The sequence below is a fragment of the Cetorhinus maximus genome, chromosome 12 (assembly GCF_964194155.1).
Source record: "Cetorhinus maximus chromosome 12, sCetMax3.hap1.1, whole genome shotgun sequence".
NCBI lineage: Eukaryota > Metazoa > Chordata > Chondrichthyes > Lamniformes > Cetorhinidae > Cetorhinus > Cetorhinus maximus.
Window position 1 is genome coordinate 98409069 of NC_135890.1, and position 17090 is coordinate 98426158.

At 39.0% G+C, this 17090-nt stretch overlaps 1 protein-coding gene across 3 annotated transcripts in view; it reads right to left on the reverse strand.

Annotated features, from left to right (window-relative positions):
* Nucleotides 1–17090, reverse strand: part of atxn2 (ataxin 2) — a 119042-nt gene that overhangs the window by 32526 nt on the left and 69426 nt on the right. For 2 of the 3 annotated variants that reach the window (XM_078554221.1, XM_078554222.1), the window contains exons 6-10: nucleotides 14485–14606; nucleotides 12786–12877; nucleotides 11004–11201; nucleotides 5267–5445; nucleotides 2444–2653 (exon numbers count right to left, since the gene is read on the reverse strand). In XM_078554221.1, coding sequence (XP_078410347.1) covers nucleotides 2444–2653; nucleotides 5267–5445; nucleotides 11004–11201; nucleotides 12786–12877; nucleotides 14485–14606 — 801 coding nt within the window. Of the gene's footprint in view, nucleotides 1–2443; nucleotides 2654–5266; nucleotides 5446–11003; nucleotides 11202–12785; nucleotides 12878–14484; nucleotides 14615–17090 lie in introns of all 3 variants that reach the window. The other variant, XM_078554223.1, reaches the window with a different exon arrangement.

Consider the following 17090-nt stretch of genomic DNA (forward strand, 5'->3'; position numbering starts at 1 on the left):
CAAAATAAATTACACTTGAGTTAAGACCCTGGCGCTCCCCAGTCTTTAGGTAGTTTTGAGTACTCTGCCTGCATTCCCACCCTAACCATGACATACAAGGCACTACAATTTGGAGGCTTTGAAACATGTTGCAATCATGTTTAGCACTATACCCTGATTCTGTTCCCAAAGTCACAGGATAGCGTTAAAAGTACAGTAATACATCTCACTAATATATTTGATGGTCAGGACCCCCCCCAGCTCCCCCACCATTAGCAAGGATAGAAAGAAATGCCTGTGCAAAAAATGGGTACAACATCCCATGTCAAATTCAATGATTTATGCACTAGCATCAATGGATATGACTCTTGTTTTGCTATTTACACTAAGGAGTATTGGGGTAGGTGTTTACATGAATTAAGTGATAAACTGATCTTCTGCTTGTTTGTAGCATGTGCTAAGTCAATCATACTACAATATTAGCTACATTAAATACAAGCCCATGGAAAAACAAACTTCCAAATGTAATCAGAACAGACACCGCACATCATTACATAGCCCACAAAGAACAGGCCTGCAGCTAGGATCAGGTCCAGAGGATTTTATATCTTTCCCCAGAAAACAATTCGTACTGGGATAGTTCCACAAATGCCAGCAGTCTTCTGCTACCTCATCCAAGAAACCACTCCTGATAGGTGACCCTAGACAGCGACTGGCAGCAGCCAATTTGCCTTTATGAAGGTGGGATAGCTACATTCCCTGTGCAGTTCAATCCTACGCTCACCAACTGCACATGTCTGCACTAAGTGTAACTTAGCAGTGATTAGGACCAGGAAACCTTGACTGATTTTTCCCCTCTCTAGTTCAGTGACATTATAGTATCCACAGCCAATACATGGGGTATTAGTTTTTTTTTACATGCAAGGATACATTTAAACGATTTAGAGTACATACCACATGATCTATTCTTCAGATATCTGAAAGTCACTTGTATCATGGTACTGTTTGCAAGATTTTTACCTTTTTTTTAAGTACAAATGTCAACTTCTGCTATACATACCCACAATCCTATATCTGCAAGTTACTTTTCTTTCTTATTGTTGGAAAATTAACCATCTTCAAATGTTTATAATCGCTCACAATATAAACCATCATTAAATACTTTAGACACTAACCTTCTGAAAGTCATTTGCTTCAATAAATATTTCTTACATGAAAATGTGTCAAACAGCCATGTACATGCAGTGAAGCTGCCATATAGCAATGCCTCAAGAAATTAACTTTAGAAATAAATGCACAGTTTTACACACAATAACAGCAAGGAGTGCATTGAAAGCAGTTTTAGCTCAAAGGTGACATCATCACCCAAATCCCTATAAAATAATTACAACCAAGGTAACATGCACGTAACCCAGAGAATGTGACCTGGCTTCACTGTCTGATTTGATCGGAAATGAAACTAGGCCTGTTGTGGTCAGCTAGTCAGTTAACATCCTCAATTAAAACAAAAAATGTTGAAAATGCAGGAGGTCTGGTGGCATCTGTGTAGAGAGGAACAGAGTTATTCTTTGAGGTTAATGAGCACTCATCAGAACTGAAACATTTACTGTTTCTCGCTCTACAGATGCTGCCTAACCTGAGTACTCCCAGAATTTTCCGTTTTTATTTCATTTCCAGCATTCATATTATTTTGCTTTTGGCTTGTGTTCGAGTTAGCATCCTCACCCCTGCTTGAGGAAATGTTCGGAATCCTACAGTGGAGGTTACCATTAAGTGGTTATTTCAAATTGCCTGCATAACAGTCACAGCACTTATTGTAATTCTTTGCATAAAGTGCGAAGAGAAACAACAAGAAATATGCTAAATAAATGTACTTTTTTTTTAAGATTCTTTTGAATTTTTATACCCTGCAATATCTAAACATTAAAATAATGGCTAGCTCTGTAAAAAAAAGAAATCTCCTAAACAACACATTTAAAAAAGTTCAATTTCTATATGATTGTGGACTGGTCATCAGGAATCTATAATGCCATTATGATCTCTGATCACTTGCAGTTGTTTGTGACATTTATTCTTCCACCCACAGTACACCCTAACATCTCCACCAACAAACTGACCTGTACGTAGTGTAAATGATAATGTCTCAGATTCAGTGCCACATAAAAATATTCCTACTTGAATGCCAGAAGAATCCCTTTGTATTTCAGATAATTACTATTTCAAGTCACTGTGTAACAAACATGCACCATTGATCATCTCACACAATCTTCTCGCATACACATTCATATAAAAATATAAATTTAAGGAAAGCTGGTTATGGTCAATGTAATGGCAAGGCAGAAGGATTAAACTTGTTTAGCTTTCAAACATCACACATGTTGCAGGGTAAGAAACAAAATCACAACTGTAACATTATATAACAAAGAAATTAAACAAACATATATGGACAGACTAACTGTGGTACCTTCTGAAGACATGCGTTTAGGCATAGTAGAGACAGGAGCTGGAGAACCATGAGCAGAGGGGTGAGACGGAGGCCTTGAAGGCCGTGAAGGGGGCCTGGAGGGCGGCCTGGTAGGAGTGGCTGCCCGAGGTGGAAGAGAGTTGGGAGCTGACGGATAGCGAGAAGGTGGGCGAGAGGAAGGAGATGGGCAAGGCGATGGCCAGGCAACACCTGACAGAACAAATGATATGAAGGAAAGTAAAAACTAAAGAAAAATATGGGAATACAAGTAACAGAAAATGACAAATTATATACACTTTACAAGACAGTAAATAATTATAATAAATTTGCACTAAGGTTTTCACAAGCGACATTTCAAAGCATTATGCATGTTTAAAACATTAAAAGCACTTTATAAACAGTGTACTGGCACAAAGAGAGGAAAATAATATCCAGCCTTTTGTAAAAATTTATGTCTTTCATCTCTGCATTTCAGGAAGTAAAACCAGGGTTTTTTATTTTAATTTTTCAATGGAAGGAAGGTGTGTTTGGAAAGGCAAGCATTTCGTATGTACATCAAGACTCAGACTTGCATACTTAATAAATTGGTCATAATCGGACTTTGTTCCTTGTTCTGAGGCACTTTCAACAAGTGGTGTGCCACCACTTAATGAGAGATGCTAAAATATGCACCATAAAAGTTCAGAAATGCAACAGATTGCAGCACAAAATTGTCACTGCAATCAGGCTTGTAAAAAATTAATCCATGTTTCTTAATTAGGAGAGCTATTTATAATTTTAAAGTCAGTTTAGGGATTTGGGGAGGGGGGATTTGGGGAATCATGGAAAAATTGCCTTTATAGATAGGCATTGAAGGTTAGTGATTGCTGAGTTCCTTCAACTGACCAGAAATACACAAAAAAAATGACAAAAAATTTATTTAGTGTAAGTTGCAAAGGTGATGAATCTACATGTTTCTTTTTATTTTGTTAAAAAGGAATACTTAGAAGCTACAAAAAAAGTGAGGCGAGAGGAAGAAACAACTGACTCATCAGGGCTAACAGTAAGAACAGAACACCTCAATTCAGGTTTTTAATATCAACATAAAGCACATGATGGTTTGGTATAACCAAATGCAAAAAAAAGGTGCATCCCTTTTCTTTCTCAATATACCCCTGTTCCAACTGCAGGAGTCCACTGTTGCTATTTTTTCTATTTTCCATATCAGCCAAGTTTGTGGAACACAAATATAATGGAAAAATTCTAAATAATGTTGGGCTGTGGACTTATAGCCAGTGGGAACAAGTTCAAAAACTACCAAGCACACAAAATTCTTTCAGGCAAGAGAGTTTTTTTTTAATCTCTTTAGCCTGACTGGATGAAATGCAGTTCCTAGAGAGGAAATGATGGCAAGTTAATCTACTGTCTCACACAATATCCTCTTACTGGGTGAGGACTATTAAAATGAATCCATAGACGTATTTATATTTGAATAAGATGATTCTTACACTGGGGACGGAAATCATACCACCTCAAAAATCAGATATCAATGTGGTATTTTTAAACAGGTGTGGATAATTGTTGTGAATATTAAAATAGAAACTTAAGATTTGACTCACCAATAGCAAATTTAAAATTCACAAAAATATTGTTTTTATAAAAGCCAAACACTTAAAAGCTTAAATATACACTTCAATTTCATTGAAGAACTTCTGTTGCTGCCCATGTGTTCAACCCGTGATATTGTCCAGTGAATTCTGAGAAACCAAATCTAACTAAAAGCAAATTTTGTTAGAAAATTTTACGTGCTCTTGATATTCAGGTGTATTACCAGCTGTGCTACAATTTGCACTGATTGTCATGTGGAAAGGAACTAGCTGCAGGTTAATGGAAGTTTGGCGTTTTGGTGTACTGGAAAATTGTACGGCAAATATCCTTGGCAATACAAATGTATAGATTGCAACTTCTGGTTAGGCATATAAACCAACTCCTAAATGCTAAATAATCCAAAGAGTTGGTATTGAAATATTTTGTAGCACATTACGTTTGTGTGCAGTAAAATACTGTACATTTAATAAAGAAAGCCATGTGTGCTTTTGTATCTGAAGACTATAGCTAAAACTGCTTTGTGGTTTACAATTAAGTTAAGTAAGCAGTTTTTTGCGAGGGAAAGAAGGGAAGACGCATCCACTTCCAAGGGCATGAACTTTAAGACTAATAATTGAAAACAAACGTGCTAAACGTTAAATATTAGAATACAAATGAACTCAAACATTATCACTAAGGAGCCCTGGAGAACTTTTGCAAACTCACAACACAGTAATGTGTCAATCTTTTATCAGAAAGATATATTTACAAAAATGTCTTCTGCTCATCTCATAAATATTGTTGTATCCATGCTTCCAAATCTGTCACCATGGATGGTATGTCAATACAAACAATAAAAGGTGCCTGTGTGGAGCAGGACTGAACCCACCAAGTGAAAACCAAACAAGCCTCTTTCTTGAAACTGATTTAGATTTAATCATGCACAAAACCATTATTCAAATTATATGATGCACTATATAAGCAGTGCAACAGTCAAAAAGTGCACCTTTGTCACTGCAAATAGAATTGAGGCCCAGGGTACATCAAATTGTTTTCAATAAGTCCAATACATATTTCAATGCCTATTTTAAAGGGCACAAAATGTCTACCTGAATCAATGTAAAAGGACAATTTATAAATTCGGAGAACCTTATGACTTTACTCACTGAGCTACTGAAATTTTGAATTATATTGATCACGTCTACAACTGACATATTTGATAAATGTCTCCTTCTTAAATTAAATATAAATACTTGCCTCCATTAACAACTCTTTGATCTGTTCCAGAATTAGGACTATAATCTGGTGTATGAGATCCAGCCCGGGATGGAGGTGGGCCCGAGCCAGTTTGTCCAATCCTTGGTGAATGTTGTCGTGTACTTCCCCAAGACATTCCATCCCTATTTCTTTGCCCTGGTGGAATGTACTTATTCTCTCTATAAAAAAGAACACACAATGCATTTGATCTTTAGATCAATTAACAAATATTGCAACTGCCTAAATTTTTTTTATTCATTCATGGGATGTGGGTGTCACTAGCTAGGCCAGCATTTATTGCTCATCCCTAATTGCCCTCGAGAAGATGGTGGTGAGCTGCCTTCTTGAACCGCTGCAGTTCATGTGCTGTAGGTATACCCACAGTGCTGTTACGGAGGGAGTTCCAGGATTTTGACCTAGCAACAGCAAAGGAATGGCGATATATTTCCAAGTCAGGGTGGTGAGTGCCTTGGAGGGGGACTTCCAGGTGGTAGTGTTCCCATGTGCCTGCTGTCCTTGTCCTTCTAAATGGTAGTGGTCATGGGTTTGGAAGGTGTTGTCTCAAGAGACTTGATGAGTTCCTGCAGTGTATTTTGTAGGTGGTACACGCTGCGCATTGGTAGTGGAGGAAGTGAATGTTTGTGGATGGGGTGCCAATCAAGTGGGCTGCTTTGACCTGGATGGTGTCAAGCTTCAAGTCTTGTTGGAGCTGCACTCATCCAGGCAAATGGAGAGTATTCCATCACACTCCTGAATTTGCGCCTTACAGATGGTGGACAGGCTTTGGGAAGTCAGGAGGTGAGTTACCCATCACACGATTCCTAGCTTCTGACCTGCTCTTGTAGCCACAGTATTTATATGGCTAGTCCAGTTCAGTATCTGGTCAATGGTAACCCCCCCCAGGGTGTTGACATTGGGGGATTCAGCAATGGTAATGCCATTGAATGTCAAGGGGTGATGGCTAGATTCTCTATTGCTGGAGATGGCTCAACTTTAAAGGGAGCTACATGAAGGCCATTTGCATTTGATCGACCAGGCTTGTCAGAGGAGTCAGAGAATCTACTAAGACAATGATCTCTCATTCCTTTTAACCCATAATAGCGGGCAAGTTAGTAATCCTGAAGGCCAAGCCAAATTCCAAGACAGTGGATAACCATCCTTTGCGAAAGACCTTGTGGAGAGGTAAGGTCACATGACCCAAGACTCTGGTTTGAAGAAGTTAATATTTCCTTCCTGAGCTGCAAACCATTGCTGCTTTACAATCTGACTAGCAGGCCACACAGGAGCTCTGGCCAGGCTAGACAACTAGCCCCATATGCCCAGACTCTGCTGAAGATTCTGCACCATCATCTATACAAAACTGATTCATCTTTGCATGCCAATTTTATCTTGTGAAGTCAACACTACCGGAAGAGCAACTTTTACAATACCTGTTTTCGGCCCACCAACCTCTGTAAAGGAATTCCTCAGTTGTTAAAATCGTCTCTTTAAACTAGATTTTACTTTTTAAAACATGGAAAGACATGGCATTATTTGGGCATTGGAGGCTGCCCGGGAGTTTTTTTTTAAAAAAGGTCGTAAGTTCACCTTGGAATTGTCAACAAGCAGGCCTCTTCCAAGCAATCGCCTGAGCTATATGGCACTTGGGAAAGAGTTTTTTGTTTTGAATTGCAAAATACTTTCATTAATGAAAAGCTGGAAGTTAAAAAGGCAATCACATGGCAGAGGCAAACCTTAAGTTGGAACCTGTGGTTTTGCTCAGTCTTGCTGGGGAAAGACTGAGAACAGAAGGCTACCCTGACGAACTCTCTCTGCCTCTCTGCTTTGTGAACCCATGCGTGGTTGTCAACCTGTAGCCAGGTAATCCTTATCTGAGTGTAGTTTGCCTGCGTAATTTTGGACGCGCTAGCCAAGACAGGAAGAATTGGTCTAGCTATACTCTCCTCCACGCTGAAGCAGTGTTGGTGAACTTCCCGACATCTACTGGGCCCAGCTGCACATGTTCACCCAAGGGAACTTCAGATCAACAGCATCGAACCTCCGTGAGCTTGAATTCTTTTCTAAGAAAACTTTTTCTTCATCCGCCCGGCTCTGCAGAGACTATCTGTGTGTCTTTTGTTTGTCTGTGCACGTGTGCATTCCAGATCACAATCATGTCAACCAGTTCTTCAAACTTGTTTAAAAGGAGTTTTGTTTTAAAATAAATTAATCAGAGTTTCTTTTGGAAAGAAGCCTGGTCAGAGTTTCTTTTCTGCTGGATACTAGAAGTTTAGGTAAACAATTGGCCATTTCGGAGAGAAAATTAAACACTTAAATTAATGGTACAGCCTGTGGAGTAGTGGGGCTTGATCACTCGTACACTCCTCCTATCCCGGTTGTAACACATTGGACTTTGATTCAGGACTCTGGACCTCGTGTGAACCAATATTTATTTTCTCTGTGGTCTCTGTACTGTAAAACCTTCTTTTCTCTAACCCTCTTTACTGTATGTGCGTGGAGGGGGTTGTTGCAGACCCTTCTTTTCGTGGTTTTTGAATGCATGCAATAAACTAACCTTTATGAGATCACCCTGCCTCGGGGTTACTAGTAGGAATTCAATCACACAAAAACCGAGGGGTTGGCAAATATACCACTGCTTATTAAGGAGGAAACAAATCAAAACACCTTCCTGTTTACGGATGTGTGTCGAGAGGAGAAATTAGTGCTGTTTGAACAGACCCCCCTCCTGCCCGTGACACCATATTTGTCATAATTTGTGACAAATAATTGTGACTATTTAAAAAGAAACCTCATATGGAGGGGTGCAAAATGTATTCTTTAAATTTGGCTAGATTTTCACAAAAATCAATTTTGAATAATAATCTGAAAGCACAGGATCATAGGAACGTTGCAGCTATGCCAGCTCTAACACATCAGTTGGAAAAATCCACTCCAATACTATTCCCCCACCCTTTCCCTATATCCTTAATAATTCTCTTTTTACACACTAATGCAACTCCATAGAACTACTGTGCAGAAGTTCATAATACAGGAGCCAGCCATTTGGTTCATCATGTCTATGCCAATTCTTTGCCACAGCAATCTAAAACTGAATCACATGGTCCAATTCCCCTGATAGGCTACTACTATCCTCCGATTAAAATATTATTCAATTTTCAACCACTTGCTGGACCAAAGCATTCTGTGCTCCAACAACTCGCTGAAATAAATTGTTCCCAAGCCTTCTACTCAGCATTAATTTCAAATTGCTAACCCTTTAACATTGATTTCCCAAACAGGGTCAAGAGTCCTTTCCCCATTCATTCCAACAAAGCACTTAATTCTTTGTTCCAGTGAACAGCAATTTCCGATCTCTTGCAATATATATTGTACAAGAACTAATGACTTTAATGCCCTTTCCATAATCGAACGCCTGAAATTCCCCAATACTTAGTGGTTTAACCAACATTCATATAAAGTCATAATTCCTTCCTTACTTTTCTCACACTCTCTACCTATAATAATATTAGCATATACCAGATATACTAAGGATGGATGAGTATTCAGTGCATGAAGTCATATTCTCCAAGCTAAGCTGCTAGAAAGTCATCTTTCAGTTGAAAATCCACCTAAAAGGTATTTTCTCATTCTTTTCTTATGTACATCTGGTATATATTTTAGTTAGCAAAACAAATTACACTTGAGTTAAGACCCTGGCGCTCCCCAGTCTTTAGGTAGTTTTGAGTACCCTGCCTGCATTCCCACTCTAACCAGAGGGTTGTGCGACTTTGGAACTCTGCCTCAGAAGGCGGTGGAGGCGTGATCACTGAATATTTTTTAAAAACAGAGGTAGATAAATTCTTGTTAGGCAAGGGAATCAAAGGTTATCAGGGGTAGATGGGAATGTAGAACTCGAAACACAAACAGATCAGCCATGATCTTATTGAATGGTGGAGCAAGCTAAAAGGGCCGAATGGCCTACTTCTGCTCCTAATTCATATGTTCATATATTGTAAAAAGCATATAAAGGCATTGGAGAGGGTGCAGAGAAGGTTTACAAGGATGATGTCAGAAATGCGTGGGTATGCATATCAGGGAAAAGATTGGAAGGCTGGGTTTCTTTGCTTTTGAAAAAAGGCTAACGAGTGACCTAATAGATATCTTCAAAATTCTGAAAGGTTTTGATAAGCGTGGATAGAGAGACAATGTTTCCACTTGTGGTGAAGAGCATAACTAGAGGCCATCAATGTAAGATAGTCATCAAGGAATTCAACAGGGAATCCAGAGGAAACTCCTTTACCCAAAGAGTGCTGAGAATGTGGACCACGCTATCACAGGGAATGGTTGAAGTGAAAAGTATAGATGCATTTAAGGGGAAGCTAGGGTATGATGGTAAATTTAGATGAGGAAAGATGGGAGGATGTGGAATGTTAACAAATGGACTGATTAGGCTGAACGGCCCATTTCTGTGCCATATGGACTATGTAACATTGAGCAGACCATATATTTAGATATTTCAGTCTGGAACATAAGAAACAGAGCAGGAGTAGACCACAAGGCCCTTAGTCTAGTGCACGATTCAATACAATTGTGGTTGATCTTCTGCCTCAACTCCACTTTCCTGACCATTCCCCATATCTCTTGATTCCTGGAGGTACCAAAAATCAGCCTTCTCAGCCTTAAATATACTCAACCATGGACCATCTACACCCTTTGGGATAGTCATTTCCAAAGATTCACAACTCTGAGTGAAGAAATTTCCCCTCATCTCAGTCCTAAATAATTGACCACTTATCCTGAAATTGCATCCCCACGTTCTTGATCCCCCCAGTCAAGGGAAACAAGCTCTCAGTGTCTACACTGTCAAGTCCTTTCAGATTATTGCATGTTCAATGAAATCACCTCCCATTCCTCCAGTGTATAGGCCCAATTTACTCAGACTCTCATCATAGGACAACTCTCTCATTGTATTGCACCCTGCCTTGGATATCGAGACCAAAACTGCACACACTACTCCAGGTGTGGTCTCAACAAAGCCCTGTATAATATGGCAAGGCTTCCTTATTCTTGTACTCTAATCCCCTTGCAATGAAGGCCAACATACCATTTGCCTTCTTAATTGCTTGCTGCACCTGCATGCTGTGTTTTGTACGAGTACACACATCTCTGAAATCAACATTTATAAGTTTCACACCTTTTAAAAGATATGCTGCTTTTCAATTCTTACCACCAAAGTGAAAAGCCTCAGGCTTCCCCCAAATTATACTCATCTATCACCTTGCTGCCAACTTACTTAACCTGTCTATATCTTTGTTCAAGGTCTCTACCATTTCCTTACTCCCCATAATTTCTCCTGTCTCTACCCCAAAGGGGCTAACATTTACTTTAGCTATTATCCTCTACATATACTTTAAAAAATCTTTTAATGCTTTTATATTCCTTATATTTTTAATGTAATATATTTTGAACACTTTGAATTATTTCTTTAAATGTTTTTCATTGTTTATTAACTGCTGCACTTGTTAGTTTATTTACCCAATCAACCTTAGCCAGCTCTCCCCTCATACCTTTGTAATTGGTTTTAAGATTCTTGTTCAGGACTGGAGTATGTCGCTTTCAAACTGTACATGGAATTGAATTGTATTATGATCACTTTTTCCCCAAAGGATCTTTTACTATGAGATTACTAATTAAGCCTGCCTTATTGCACAATACTAGATCTAAAATAGCTTTATCCCAAGTAGAAGTGTGATAGTACCTGGGGCTGACACCATGGCTCTCTCTTTCATTGGGAGATCTTTGTACAGCCGTGTATTTCTCCTCTTCTGTCCTTTCATCATTTTCTAATGCAACTCTTGCCTTATACTGGGCACTTGATTCAATTTCCTCAGCAAGTTGAGCTGCCCTAGCCTCCCGTCGTAAAAATTCTTCAGAATTATCCCTTTCCAAAGGTACCCTGTGATAGATAAGCAGATAAAAATCAAGTTACAGAAAACCACAGCAAAAAAAGACAATGAAAGTTGAAAGGCCAATTAAATACAAGCAGGAAAAAAACTACATGAAAAAGAATTGATATAGAATGCATAAAGGAATGCTAAATAAAGAGAGTGAGGAGAGAAAGTAAAAAGTAGTAACACAAGGAAGGATAAAATCCAATTAATGCTCCTTTTTATGGGGGAAGGAAGCAAAGAGGGAGGAAAAGCATAGTTGAGTTAAAATTAAAACCAGTAAGTGGAGCCATTGGTATCAAAAATTTAAAACTAGCAATTAATCACAATTGGGAAATTATAATGGAGCTTGGCAGTGGTGTACTGAGCCAGCACTCAGACGAGGCAGCTGCAACTGAACAATCCTCTCTAGGGTCCATTCTACTCACCCCTTATTGCGGAAGGGGCTAGAAAAGATGCTCTAAACATAGCCTGCCTCACCTCTCCCAACTGGATAGCTACGTCCAGAGGCATCACCTTATGAGGTAGAAACACACAAAAAGGCAATAGTAGGAAAGTTTGGGACTTGGAACTTCAGGATCCGCATGGACACACCCACGAGTGAATACCCAGAGCGTTGTACTGCATTTTTCTCCGAGAACTTCGGCAACATGACATCAATATCGCTGCTCTGAGTAAGACCCAATGAGCTGGAGAGGGGCAGCTCAAAGAACTCCAAGGCGGCTATACTTGCTTCTGGAAATGGAAATCAGAAGAAGAATGCAGGGTTCAGAGTTGGATTTGCCACCAATAATAAACTTGTGAACCAGCTTCAAAAGTTCCCTCTTCGAAGAAATGAACGCCTCATGACTCTTCATCTCAAACTGGCAAGCAGTCAATTCGCCACCATGGTCAACACATGTGTCCCAACTCTGGATGCCAATGACAAAACCATGGAAGATTTCTATGAATAAGAACTTGACCAAGTTCTCTCTGGGATTTCAAAGGAGACCAGGCTTATTCTTCTCAGAGACTTCAACACCAGAGTTGGAAGAGATTCCAGTCTCTGGATTGGAACTATTGGCAGGGAAGGACTCGAAAATGTCAACTTCAACAGCATTCTTCTCCTTACCAAATGTGCAGAACATGGGCTTATTACCACCAATAGCCTGTTCCGCCAGAAGAACAAGTACAAAACGTCATGTCACCACCCAGGGTCCAAGCACTGGCACCTGATTGATTCCATCATTGTCTGAATCACAAAGATGTCCACACCACCAAAGCAATGACAGGGGCTGATGAAGGCTGGACCGACATTTATTCATTCAATTATGTCCATCAAACTGGCTTCCAAATGACGGTTGCAACAGAAGAGATGTTCACGAAAGATCAACGTCGAAGCTCTGATGGATCCAGTCAAACAAGATCAATCCCAATAATGCCTTAGGGAAAATCTTTAAACTTCAATCAAGAACAAAGAAGTGTCCACAGTGCTCAGTATGTCCTTAGGTCCAATGTCATCAATGCCTGCAAAGAGACACTTGGATTTCCTGTTAGGAAACATCAGGATTGGTTTGATGAAATGATCAGAATATCAACGAACATGTACTTACGTATATGAAGATAAACTGCTGTCATAGGTTGATCGCACTCCATAAGTTTCCTCATTAAATCTGAACATATCATTGGGATCCCAACCATTAGACTGAGGAGGGAAAGAAGAGATTTTACCAGAAAGAAAAAAAATCCCTTCCAACAACTTTATTTTTCAACACAAGGAGCTATGCATCATTCACTGTTATAACCATTTATTTTCAAGTAGTATTAGTTGAACATTAAAAGGCATCCAAACAATTATCCCAAATGGAGATCTACCCTTCTATAATAACCAACAGAAATGTAGCCTTTTCTTATTATCAAAAGTAAAAGGTGCTCACACAAGTAGCTGCCTTTAATTCTCCTGTCTATAGCAAAAAAGTAAAATTTGAATGAGTAGCTCAAAAAGAAAACAGTACCAGAGGCAGTATGAAGAGGACCATAATGGTTATAGGTAAGTAACACCCAATCACTAATATAGATATTGTGCTTCTTGTTACTGGAAGTAATGCTTTATATGAAATTCACCTCACAGTGTTTCCAGTTTGAACCATACCATTTGATTCACAACCACTACACCTGGCCAAATTGAGTAAAAATTAGAGCAAAGCATCACAATTCCACAAAAAAGGAGCAAGTGGTCAAAAGCAAAAGGATAAACAGGAGCTTCAGAAGAATTGTAGCTTTCATTGTCAAAGAATGAGGAGCAGCATAACTATGGTAAGTAGTCCAACATTTTTCCATCTGCACAAAAATAGCAGGTATAAATTAAAAACTCGCCCAGGTCATTTTGAAACCACTGGTGGAATCCTGAAGCCTTAAAGTATCATTCCCCTCAACTATCAAGACTTTTTACATATTGATTAGCTAACAGATTGACCTTTCAATTGACAAACTGGGTTTTAGGGTTGTTTTTATTTTTTTTAGACAAATTGCCCTAATTGTTTTCAAGTTGCTTTCCTTTCCAAGCGATCAGTGTGGCAAAGGTTGCAGAGGAAACAATGTAATCGGTATAATCAAATGGTATGATAGGAAAGGTTAGACTAAGAACTATAGGCAATAAAGTTTAAATTAAAATGTCAATAGGGAGGAACAGAATCATAGCTGAAAAATCTAATTTATAATAATCTGAATGCTGCCACCAGACAGTAGCTTGCCTTTACATTCAACAACATATAGCACTTTCTTTGTTCCTGGTCAATCATACTTTCCCTTGAACATTTTGTCACCCTGGACATAGCAAACTGACTGTTTTGACCTATGAAAATACAAATCTGCCTTTCTCTTCAAAAGCCCTGTTTATAAGTCTCTGCATCCCATACGGCATCCTCTTTCCTGCCACATATCCCCAGCCAAGTTGAAATAAGGTGGCCTGCCTACATTCAGGCCAGGCTTGAACTCACTGCTAAGCAGTGCTATAATGGTACTGATTCCTTACGTTTCTCTTTGCTTTTGTAGAAAGCACCCAAATATCTTCTCAGCAGCAGAACAGGTTGTAAACTGACACTGTAGGAGATAACAGGCTTCCAGTCCACCAAGGCAACTCAAATTGAAACCAACAGTGGACTAATTATGCAGGTAGCCTGGCTGCTATTATAACAATTTTATTCCCTTCCTAAAAAGACAGGCTGGGTGCAACAAGTGACAAACAGACAATTAAGATATATTTTGGCTATTTTTTGGTACTGCTTTAAGTTCATAATTAAAAATGTTTACCACATCAGATTCCAGAGCTTCCAAATCTTCATTGGTGCCATCACCACCATCCCATGGTTCTAGGTCTTTGTCTTTATGCTCACCATTTAGTCTAGAGCCTATGGCTGCATCAGTGAAAGCATCTGAAATAGTAATTAATTAAATTCATGGTTTGTTTTCTAAAGCCAACATGCTATGCCAAAAGAATTTTAACTATTAGTTAAAACAATTACGGAATTAAATTACTTCATTTTGCATAAATCTCTTGATGTTCCTACATAATAACAGCTAGAGACCACAGAAACACTAAGACCATGGTTAGAAATCTGCTCATGTCTACAAACTTAGCAATTAAATTTTAAATTCAAATTAGTGCACCAAGCTAGTATAGAGTTGAATTACTGGGAATCGTTTTATTCATTCTATTCTGGACACTGAATAGACATACATGAGAACGTTAATTCCATTAGAAATGGACTGGGTCAATTACAAATTTGCAGTCCAAGATTGCAAGCAGTTATGTCTTGCTTGCCATATTTTATTATGGGTTATCATTAAAATGACGTATGAATGCAGCGAGGAAACAAATTAATAGCAAATCTAAAAATTTCACTACAATAAGAAAATTGAAGTTTGCATCTCATATTGAGCACCAATATGAAATTCACATATATAATTTTCATCTACTCAAATTTAGAACGTTGATTACAGGATAGTGTGAAAAGGCTACAGTAGGGTACTAACACGTACTTGCAAATGAAAAGATAGAGGTTTGAATCTTATCTCTCCTAATTCCCAGCCTGAACGGCGCAAAGCAAGAAATTCTGAACAGAGGCCATGCCACCCCCAAGTAGGGAAAAGTGGGGGAAGCAGATGAATCCACCAAGGTTGCAATCATGTGCATCCCACTTGCTACTCAAAGGCTGGAAAAATGGACCAGCTGCCCACCTGTCCTCAATGTTAAACCTCATAATACAACAGGGGGAAAATAGGATGCATGGGCCCTTCATTGGATAATAAATGCTTTCAACAGAAAGATGTTTAAATACATGCATGATAAAATCAGACCAATAGTCTACAAGTTTTGTGCCCGCACACACTCACTGACAAAACCAAGGAGCTGAACACATGATTGATGAAAGCATGTATTAAGCAGAGAAAAATCAACATTCTCTATTACTGATTTGACCCTTTCAGCCCTGAGGACCACACCACATGAAGTTCATTTTTTTTTCTTTGTGCAACCTTAATTACATCCCATCTCTCTTCTGCAAATCTTCCTGGAGTAAACAAGCCATACTCCAGATGACAGAATAATGTGACCTATGTCCATAGCATTCTGTAATGTGTTTCAGGTGGGATGCAATAGAACCTGTGATGACATTTCCCCATCTCCCTCAAAGTGGGGTAGGATCTGGTCTCCATTTTGTACTTTGCAAAAGGTCATAGCTGAGATGGAAACTGCGAATAGAAAAATGTAGCCATTGCCCAGATTTTGACTTTTTTTTTTGGTATGGTGTAGTGCAAGGCTGACGCAGGTTGTGCAGTTAGTGTGGAGTCAGTCTAATCACCCCATGTTGTAAGCTGCATGTGTGTGAATGGATTCAGGCAAAGTCAGAATCCCTAAGCTGGTCAAATAAACTGGTGTCATTCTGTATGAAGGAGCACATATGAAAAATACCCGCTTGCATCTGTGCTAATGGAACAGTAAAGCAAGAGTCAGTGCTTTCAGGATCTGATGGGGAGAAACTTGACAGAAAAAAGTCAATTTGAGAGACTGTAAAAGGTGATCAAGTTTAGAGCAGTGTTTAACTTTGCGCATATACATTGAGCCTTACAAGGTAATTCAAAAAGCGATATCAGAGCCTCGTCTTAAATTGAAAACAGACAGCTTATGATAAATGCTCATCACAACTGTCAGTTGAAGAAATCACATCCAAAGCACTGATTAATTTCCAGTCAAGGACAAAATTTAAGGATTAAAGTGAAAATTATTCATTGAAAACTGCAGGGGGGATCCATAACATTCGGATGTCTTTCCATTTGATGCATCACATGTTTCCAACAGCACAAATGAGATGCATAGAGGCTTGACTAACTGTACTAAATATTACAGCATGGAAGAGGGGGTCTCCTGGTTCATTATGACTGTGCTAGCCCTCTGAAAAGCTATTCAGTCAGTCCAATTCTTGCTTTTCCCCCCTACCCCGTTTAAAATTTTAATCAAGTATTTATCATCTATCCTTCAAAAAGTGTCATGGATTCTGAGCTCATCACAGTTTCTGTTTAACCATTACACGTCTGAATTCTACTTAAGTAAATTCTCATGAACTCTCCCTTCTTTCTTTCGATGATCTTGAACTTCTGGCTTCTAGTTTTTGACCAGCAGAAAAAGTGTTTTATTTACTTCATTAAAACCCCTCAATTTTTGAGTACCTCCACTAAATCTCCTCTTAAGCATCTCATGAAAGCAGCCCCAGTTTCTATGCTGGATGCTTATTTGGCAAGTATCCCAAGCACAATACTTCATGCTTTGAATTATGCCAGATTCGCAAATGCTAGGTCATAACTGCCAGCAGAGCCTAAATGCACAATGCCACCAACTATATTTGCAACCCTTGACACAG